Genomic DNA, 10062 nt, shown 5'->3' with positions numbered 1-10062 from the left:
CACAAAGCCGACACAGAATGGGACGCTACGAACGCGCCTTATATCGTTCACTCATTCAAATTACTGCTGACGAGCGCTCTCTCCTCAGCAGTTGCCACAAGTGCAACAACATTAACGTAACGCAAACTACTTAACGTCGTACGGAACCCGGAAATGCTCTGCATTTGATCGCGCCCCTCGCTAGGGTGATGTTTCGCACTTGATCGCACTTCCAATGCTCTCTGCGCATGCGCCCCAACGCTATAGCAACGGAGGCGCGTCGTCTGCTTCCAGGACGCCGCGGCACCAACTTGAAACGGGTGGTGAGCGGTGGTGCCGCACGCCGCTCGTCGAAACGCGCCGTCTGAAACGAGAAACGTCGTCGCCACATCTACGATCGAGATAACTAAATGCAAACGTAAAGCTCCAGACATTCGGCCAATTTATCTCATCCTAGCCACGAACAGCTGATCCGACAATTCGTGTCTCGATGTGCGCTGGCTTTGGCTAGGCCAATCGGCGCCAGCATATGAGTTTGTTCATTTATTTTCTTCACTTTCTTATTTTCCAAATTCTTTATCTTGAGCTTCTACATCCTCCCCTTCGCTTTCCGAGGTCTTCTTTACTGCCAATTCTTATTTCTGTCTTATTTTCAACGAGGCCCTCATTTCCTATTCAGATTCGCTACATGCATAGCGAGGGCCTCTGTTCTGGCAGTGTTGGTGCCATAGGGAGCTTAAGAGGGTTCAACACTGGTCGACCACTCTCGACATGTCGTAGACGCTCGAGTCACGGCCCGGGGATTAAAATGAAGGTTCCCTTCACCCCGAGTAGTCTGAGTGGCGCTGGCTACCACCCCCAAGCGCAGGAAACAAAAACACCTGAACTAAATACCCCAGAAAGTGGAGGCTAAAGTAGCCCCGCCGGTAGCGTAGTGGTTATCGCACCAGACCGGTATTCTGGAGGTCGTGAGCTGGGATCCCACCTTGCGGGCATTTTAAATGCACAGCATTTGAGTAACTCACGATGTCACCCGCGTTGACGTCCGTAGTCGTAGTCCGCACCCTTCCCCCTACACTATATAAAAGAAAATACTATCTGTCGCCAGGTTTCGATCCCTCGACCCTGCGGGCGGAAAGCAATGTACATGGTGCTCTACCCACTGCGCCACAAAGCCGACACAGAATGGGACGCTACGAACGCGCCTTATATCGTTGACTCATTCAAATTACTGCTGACGAGCGCTCTCTCCTCAGCAGTTGCCACAAGTGCAACAACATTAACGTAACGCAAACTACTTAACGTCGTGCGGCCCCGGAACTGCTCTGCATTTGATCGCGCCCCTCGCGAGGGTGATGTTTCGCACTTGATCGCACTTCCAATGCTCTCTGCGCATGCGCCCCATCGCTATAGCAACGGAGGCGCGTCGTCTGCTTCCAGGACGCCGCGGCGCCAAATTGAAACGGGTGGTGAGCGGTGGTGCCGCACGCCGCTCGTCGAAACGCGCCGTCTGAAACGAGAAACGTCGTCGCCACATCTACGATCGAGATAACTAAATGCAAACGTAAAGCGCCAGACATTCGGCCCATTTATCTCATCCTAGCCACGAACAGCTGATCCCGCAATTCGTGTCTCGATGTGCGCGAGCTTTGGCTAGGCCAATCGGCGCCAGCATATGAGTTTGTTAATTTATTTTCTTCACTTTCTTATTTTCCAAATTCTTTATCTTGAGCTTCTACATCCTCCCCTTCGCTTTCCGAGGTCTTTTTTACTGCCAATTCTTATTTCTGTCTTATTTTCAACTAGGCCCTCATTTCCTATTCTTATTCGCTACATGCATAGCGAGGGCCTCTGTTGTGGCAGTCTTGGTGGTATAGGGAGCTTAAGAGGGTTCATGCTGGTCGACCATTCTCGACAGGTCGTAGACGCTCGAGTCACGGCCCGGGAGTTAAAAAGAAGGTCCACTTCACTCTGAGTAGTCCGAGTGGCGCTGGCTACCACCCCCAAGCGCAGGAAATAAAAACACCTGAACATAAATACCCCAGAAAGGGGAGGCTAAAGTAGCCCCGCCGGTAGCGTAGTGGTTATCTTACTAGACCGGTATTCTGGAGGTCGTGGGTTCGGATCCCACCTGGCGGGCATTTTTTCTCCACTTTCTTATTTTCCAAATTCTTTATCTTGAGCTACTTCATCCTCCTCTTTGCTTTCCGAGGTCTTGTTGACTGCCAATTCTTATTTACGTCTTATTTTCAACGAGCCCCTCATTTCCAATTCTGATTCGCTACATGCATAGCGAGGGCCTCTGTTGTGGCAGTCTTGGTGGCATAGGGAGCTTAAGAGGGTTCATGCTGGTCGAACACTCTCGACAAGGGGTAGACGCTCTAGTCACGGCATGGGAGTTAAAAAGAAGGTCCACTTCACCGTGAGTATTCCGAGTGGCGCTGGCCACCACCCCCAAGTGCAGGAAACAAAAACACCTGAACATAAATACCCCAGAAAGTGGAGGCTAAATTAGCCCCGTCGCTAGCGTAGTGGTTATCGCACCAGACAGGTATTCTGGAGGTCGTGGGTTCGGATCTCATCTGGCGGGCATTTTATCTCCACTTTCTTATTTTCCAAGTTCTTTATCTTGAGCTACTACATCTTCCCCTTTGCTTTCCGAGGTCTTCTTGACTGCCAATTCTTATTTCTGTCTTATATATATATATATATATATATATATAGACAGAATACGGGTTGGCAGTAACGAAAAGCTCGGAAAGCAAAGGGGGGATGGCGGTAGGTCATAGAAACAGATGAAGAATTTTTGGAGAAAGAAAGAAAGAAAGTGCTGAAAAAATTCCCGCCGGGTGGGATACAAACCAACAACCTCCAGAATACCGGTCTGGTGCGATAAGCGCTACGCTCGCGGCGGGGCTGTTTCCCGACCACTTTCTCGGGTATTTATGTTAAAGTACTTTTTTTCCTGCTGTCCGAGTGGCGCTGGCTACCACCCCGAGTCAGGCCCCGGGGGTTGAAAAGAAGGTCTCCTTCTCCCCGTGTAGTTAGAGTGGCGCTGGCTACCACCCTCAAGCGTCAGATACACCTCTAGTAAATATAAATAGCCCAGAAAGTAAAGGGGAACACAGTCGCTCAGATAGCCGAGTTAGTATGGCATTCGAGATCTAATCGAAAGGAGTGGGTTCGGTCCCCTCTCTGGACGGGTGTCTTTCTTTCTAAAATATTTTTTAAGAAAATTGTAACTTCATTAACCGTAGTAAGCAAAAAGGAGCCTAACCACACCCCTATGCCTCCTTTAGCGTTGTAGACTGCCGATCTATCTTTCTGTATTTCCTCAACGAGCCCCTCATTTTTACTTACTATATTATTCTGCGAAAGCCTAGTGACGGTCTCGGTACTGGCAGCTTTTATGTCTAGGAAGCATAAGAGGGCATCCCGCCAGTTACCCGCTCAATTCAGGCTGTAGACGTCCGAGTCATGCCCCGGGGGTTGAAAAAAAGGTCTCCTTCTCCCCTTGTAGTCAGAGAGGCGCTGGCTACCACCCTCAAGCGTCAGATACACCTCTAGTAAATAAAAATATCCCAGAAAGTGAAGGGAAACACAGTCCTCAGATAGCCGAATTGGTAAGGTATTCGAGATCTAATCAAACGGCGTGGGTTCGCTCCCACTCTGGGCGCGTGTTTTTCTTTCTTTCTTAAGTATATTTAAAAAAATTGTTAACTTCATTACCATAGTAAGCAAAAAGGAGCCTAACCACACCCCTATGCCTCGTTTTGCGTTGTAGAGTGCCAATCTATCTTTCTGTATTTTCTCAACCAGCCCCACATTTTTCCTATTTATATTGGACGACGACGATGACGAAGGGTGCATGCGTGTCTCGGTCGGCTCCGGCTTTAATGCCAAATATTGAGGCGATAATAATTTGGTATTGCAAATATTGTGTTAGCAGTGCTTTCGGTAGGACTTCGCGCACACGCCGATACCGAATTTTTTAAGAAAGGTACGATTTTTTCGGAACATTTCGGGATTTCTTTGTGCCCAAATCCTGTTCGGAGCTAAGCCTAACCGACTGGGAACAAAATACGTGGCGGAGATAGGCCGCTAGGCCTTACGCTGAGCCTAATGCTGGCTGAAACAGAGACCATGCCGAGCGAACTCACGGAGTCAGGGGTCCTCACAACTGACGACACAGGCGGGATGTGCGTAGAGGTCACAGGTGTTGATGAGCAAGTTGCGGCAGGATCTCAAGAACACAAGGAAGGCTGGACGACAGTCAGCCGCATTAAAAAGCCGAGGGAAGAGCAAGCACAGCGCACCTTGCCCCCAGCGCTAACGGCTAAAAACGTTTGCATGGAGAGCGGCGGCAGTGGCAACGATGGCGGCAAGACTGAACACTAACTTACCAAAGGAAGACGGCAAAATCATAGTACGTCCGCGTGGTGGACTTTGCGTGGCGAGGACCCCACTCCCTGCTATCGAGGCGGCCATCACCAGAGCAGCGGGCATACCAATGACCGTAGCGGAGCACGACGCTTTCGTGGCTAACAAAGAGCAAAATATCATCATAGTCAGCACACCAGACGCAGACCGGGAACGCAAGTACTCGAAGATCAAGGAGATCGAGATCAATGGAAGGAAACACGAGGTGGGAGCTTATGCGACGGTGCCCGAGGGAACAACGAAGGGCGTGATCCGCAACACGCCGTTGGATCACTCGGAGGAAACGATCTTAGCCAAGTTGATAACCGACAGGAACCCAACGGTGATCGGAGCCAGGAGGATCGGTGACACCCCTACCATCATCGTGGCCTTCGAAGGAGACAGAGTCCCCCGGCAAGTCTATTACGGCTCTAGCATCTTGGAGTGCAGCTTGTACAAGAAGCACTTCGATATCTGCACGACGTGCGGAGAAGTTGGTCACAGGAGAGATGTCTGCCCTACACCAAACGTACGAGTGTGTGTGGACTGCGGGTTGAAGAACCCGAAGGAAGGACACTCCGAGACCTGTAAGCCAAACGGTAAGCTGTGCAACGGACCTCATCCCACCGGAACCTACGGTTGCAAAAATAGGTACAAGACCCCTTACATTGTTACGAAGCGAAGATGGGCCAGGAAAGAAGCAGAGGAAGAACGGCGCAGGAAGGAGCAGGAGAGCCTCGCGCCTGGCAGTTTCCTAGAACTAGAAAGGGCATCGTTCAACAGGGGCCAGGGAAGACAACCACGCTCGGTGAGCAGAAGAAGATCCGATCGTAGCGCGAGTAACAAGAGACCAAAGCAGGTGCAGGTCAAAGTCCAAGGATAGGGTGAGCTGGAACCGGATCAAACAAGACAGCGCTGCAAGGAAGGAGTCCAGGACGCGTTCTTCCGCACCAAGTAACATCAGGAAAAATCAAGATGAGGCCATTCAGAACGAAGCGGATGCACTCCGCAAGGAGACCGCACAGTTACGAAGCACAATAGAGAGCATGGCTGAACAGATGAAGATAATCAGCCAGCAGCTTCATGCGTTACAAGCGCAGCAGACCGAGCAAGCACGGCAGCCAACGCAAGAACGACAAGCGCCGCAGCAACAGCAGCAGCCGCGAGAGGAGCAACAAGCAGAAGCTATGGGAGAGGACAGCAGCGCCAGCGAATGTCAACCACAGCAGACGGCAGCCTTTGAACCGTCACCCAAGAGAAGGGCCGTTGAGAACCTCAAGGAAAGGAAACTTATTGATAGAGTCAACAGGCTGGAAGACATGGTCACCAGCCTCAAGCAGGAATTCAACAGTCTCAAGAGTGAAATCAGCAGAGACATGGCGGCCATCATACAGAGGAGCATCACTGCGGCTATACAGCAAACTGTCATGCCTGCCATACAACAGAGCGTAATCGCAGCCGTCCAACAATGCGTGCAAAAGCACATGTCCGTTACCATAAAACAAATCAGAGAAGAGATTAGCCTTAACATTCAACAATGGACGGGACCACCACAGGCACAGTACATGACAAGTCTCTCGTCATCTGGCAGTGGAACTGCCGCGGTTTCGACAGCATGAAAGCCATACTCCATGTCCTTACCACCAAGGCAGCCAGAAAGCCAGACGTTATTGTAATAAAAAAAACAGTCAGTGAAAATGTGCGATTACCGGGTTACAAGGAACACGCCTGCCCTCCCAGCCGAGCACCCAACGGTACGGGTAGGGGAATTTGCACCTTAATCAGAAAGGGGATATGCCACGAACAGAGGGAAGGTCTAAAGAAGTCGATGGCTGAGCACATCATCACGGAAGTAGTAGTAGGCAAGAAAAGGAAACAGAGCATTTACATCGCAAATATCTACAGTAGACCAAGCTACCTCAAACAGCGTTTCAAGACGCTAATGCGTAAGATCAGCAAAACGGTAGGTCTCAATGCTAACCTCGTAGTATGCGGAGATTTTAACGCTCATCACAAGAAATGGGGATACGATGCGAATCTGATCAAGGGCAGAGATCTCCTGGAAGCCACCGAGGAAGAAAACCTCACCCTGATTACGGACCCCGCACACGCAACACGTACCGGCTCCAAAAGAGATCGAGATACTACACCAGATCTTACGTTCGTCAGGGTAAACAGCAACAGCAAGCTCCCGACGTGGACCAACACGGGTCTCAACCTGGGAAGCGACCATTACATTCTGGAAATACGGGTCCCCGTGAACGAGAAGCCAGTCAAGACACGCATCCACAAGCTAACGGATTGGGATATGTACCGCACTCTGTTACCGGTGGATGAAGAGGACATTCAGGATATTGAGACTTGGACGAACAAGATCATGAATAGCGCCAAGGCAGCTACCAAGGAGATAGAGACTTAACCCGAAATAGAGAAGATCGACAGCCGCTTGGCACACGTGTTGGAAGCGAAGCAATCCATCCACAAGAGGTGGAAGCAACAAGGACACAACAGGAAGCTTAGGCAAAAGGTCGCCGATCTCAACCCGACCATCCAGAAACACTGAACTGCACTCTGCCGCCAACAGTGGGCGGAGGTATGTAGTGCGGCGGACGGTCAACTTCACATAGGGAAGACGTGGTCATTACTAAGCCACCTATTGGATGAGACCAAAACTAAACACCACCAGCGCGACAACCTTAGCAGGGTCTTGAACAAGTCAATCAGAGAGCTTGGTCAGGAGGAGACGTTCAAGCGTATCGGTGACAAATACCTAATGGCCATCCCAGAGTAAATACATCCCGACTACCAGGGTCCCGCCAACGACGAGTTGGATCGAGACATCGAACTATGGGAGGTTCGTGCAGTGGTCCAGGAACTGAATTGCCGCTCGGCAGCAGGACCAGACCGGGTGACAAATAAGGTGCTCAAACACCTCAACGAACCGACGTTAGCTAGCCTGTTCAACAGGGGCTGGGAGGAAGGCAAACTACCCAAGAGTTGGAAAACAGCAAATACGATACTGATACACAAACCAGGCAAGCCCCCAGGTATCGAGAACCTACGGCCAATTTCTTTGACATCGTGCGTAGGGAAAGTGCTTGAGCACGTCCTCATGATTCGATGGCAAGCATACTTGGAAGAGAACGACCTTCACCCCCATTCGATGATCAGATTTCGAAGCAAATTAAGCACACAGGACGCCATGTTACAGATCAAGGCGGAAGTCATTGACAACAGAACAAGGGACAACCAAGCCATAGTGGGATTGGACTTACAGAGCACCTTTGATAAGGTGAAACACTCTGTCATCCTTTCCCAGATCAGCGCCCTGCAGATGGGGGAGCGCACGTACAACTACGTGCGCGACTTCCTCTCGGGGCTCACACCACATATTCAAGCAGGAGACCTTACCATGGATGAACGGAAACTAGAAAGTGTGGGTACCCCTCAAGGATCGGTGATATCACCACTGCTCTTCAATCTAGTCATGACTGGAGTGGCAAGACGACTGGAATCAATACCCGAGGTCCGCCACACCATTTATGCGGACGACATCACGCTATGGGTGCCGGGTGGATGTGATGGCCACATGGAATCCTCCCTGCAGCTAGCGGTGGACGCCATAGAAGAACAGCTACAAGGCACGGGTCTGGTTTGCTCCCCGAGAAAATCAGAGCTACTAATCATCCCGCCATTGTCAAGACTCCGGCAAGAGAGTACCATCAAATTACGGACCAGCAACGGGCAAACGATCCCGGAGGTGGCTAAAATCAGAGTGTTGGGCTTCCTGATTGAAAGAAATCGCAGAAACAACGACGCGGTTACCCGCCTGGTTGGCAAGGTCACTGCTGCAACGCAGCTCATCAAACAAGTGGCAAACATAAAATTCGGCATGAGAGAGGACAGCCTACTCAGGTTGATCCAATCATTCGCAATAAGTCACGTTGCTTACGCCGCGGCCTTCCACAACTTGCTTCTTCAAGAGCGTAACCGACTGAACGCTGCCATAAGAAAGTCATACAAGGCAGCCATCGGTGTTCTCGACATCGCAAACACCGAAAAGCTCTTCGAGCTCGGAATCCATAACACTTTGGAGGAAATCATGGAAGCCCAGCAAGTAGCCCAGATCGAGCGGCTCAAAGGATCGAAGACGGGAAGATCCATCCTTGCCCGACTCGGTATGGAAACGGCGTCCACCACTCGTAGCCCCAGCAAGCAAGAAGAACGAGACATCCCGGTTGTCATCCGGAATGCTACCAGAGTCAATCCTCTACCCAAGAACATGGACCCCACTCACAACAAGGATAGAAGAATGGCCAGGGCGAAGGCCATGTTAGAGCAGCACCTGAGCGTTCCCGGCACCAGATTCGTAGACGCTGCAGAGTACAGCGACCGCCGATGCTTTGCAGCAGTAGTCATCGATGCAAGGACGGGAGACACGGTGAACGCTGCGAGCATCATTACACGAGAAGCGCAGTGTGCAGATTAGTTGGCCATCGCCCTGGCCATCGCGGACTCAGAACAACGACCGTGCTAAGTGACTCCAAAAGTGCAGTGCGTAACTTCTCCAAAGGCCGGATGTGCTGTGGAGCAGTGCGGTTGCTCGAATCGGTGAACATCGACGGACGTAAGGTAGCAGTCAAGTGGTTGCCCGCTCACGCAGGGAACGATGTGTCAGAATCGGCTGCCAACCACAATGAGACGGCAAATTCAGTGGCGCGAGAATTAGCAGGCCGCGCGGCTGTAATGGATTCGTCTGTAGAGTGGTGGACGGAGACAAAGGATAGGTACGATACCTTTCAGGGTATCACTAAGTATTACAGGAACAACGGGAGGATGCTGGCACCGCCTCACCCCGAGTTGACTAGAGAACAAGCGTCTACGTTCAGACAGCTACAGACAAATTCATTAATGACCCCGGTCATTATGAAACATATCCAGCTAGAACTCTACACGTACGACAAGTGTGTGTTGTGCAGTAACTCCAGGACAACAGCCGCCCATTTATTATGGAATTGTGATGTGCGACCACACGAAGCTTCAACCAGGACCGACCTTCCGCCGTGGTTACAAGACGCCATACGCAGTTACGACAAGGACATTCAACTCTCAGCCGTCCAGCAGGTCCTAACGGCTCTCGAACGGCAGCACCGGAGAGAAAGCTGCGGGCCGACGCCCTCCCTTCGTGGACAAGGGTGTCCACCCCCGCAGTGAGTAGCGAAAGTGCTGCTTAGTAGAATGCCACCAGGATCGACGAGTGGCTACGTCCGGGCGTAGTGGAGATATTACGCCTGTTGCCGGCGATCATTAAAGTCTCTTTCACTTCACCTCACTTAATATATTATTCTGCGAAAGCCTAGCGAGGGTATCGGTACTGGCAGCTTTGATGTCTAGGTCGCATAGGAGGGCTTTCCACTAGTTACCCGCGCATGACAGGCTGTAGACGTTCGAGTCACGGCCCGGGGGTTGAAAAGAAGGTCTCTTCTCCTCGTGTTTTCGAGTGGCGCTGGCTACCACCCTCAAGCGTCAGATACACCTCTAGTAAATATAAATAGCCCAGAAAGTGAAGGGGAACACAGTCGCCCAGATAGCCGAATTGGTAAGGCATTCGAGATCTAATCGAAAGGCGTGGGTTCGGTCCCCACTCGGGGCGCGTGTTTTTCT

The 10062-nt window shown here is 51.2% G+C and overlaps 1 protein-coding gene across 1 annotated transcript; it reads left to right on the top strand.

Annotated features, from left to right (window-relative positions):
- The first annotated feature begins 7600 nt into the window (after positions 1-7600).
- Positions 7601-8887, top strand: LOC144166439 (uncharacterized). Its single transcript, XM_077695961.1, has one exon. The coding sequence runs from the start codon at positions 7601-7603 to the stop codon at positions 8885-8887; it is 1287 nt and encodes a 428-aa protein (XP_077552087.1).
- Positions 8888-10062: the final 1175 nt, after the last annotated feature.

This window comes from Haemaphysalis longicornis, unplaced genomic scaffold (genome assembly GCF_048455015.1).
Source record: "Haemaphysalis longicornis isolate Haplotype H1 unplaced genomic scaffold, Haemaphysalis longicornis Haplotype H1 scaffold_17, whole genome shotgun sequence".
In the NCBI taxonomy this organism is placed as follows: domain Eukaryota; kingdom Metazoa; phylum Arthropoda; class Arachnida; order Ixodida; family Ixodidae; genus Haemaphysalis; species Haemaphysalis longicornis.
This window is presented reverse-complemented; position numbering and strand designations above follow the sequence as displayed.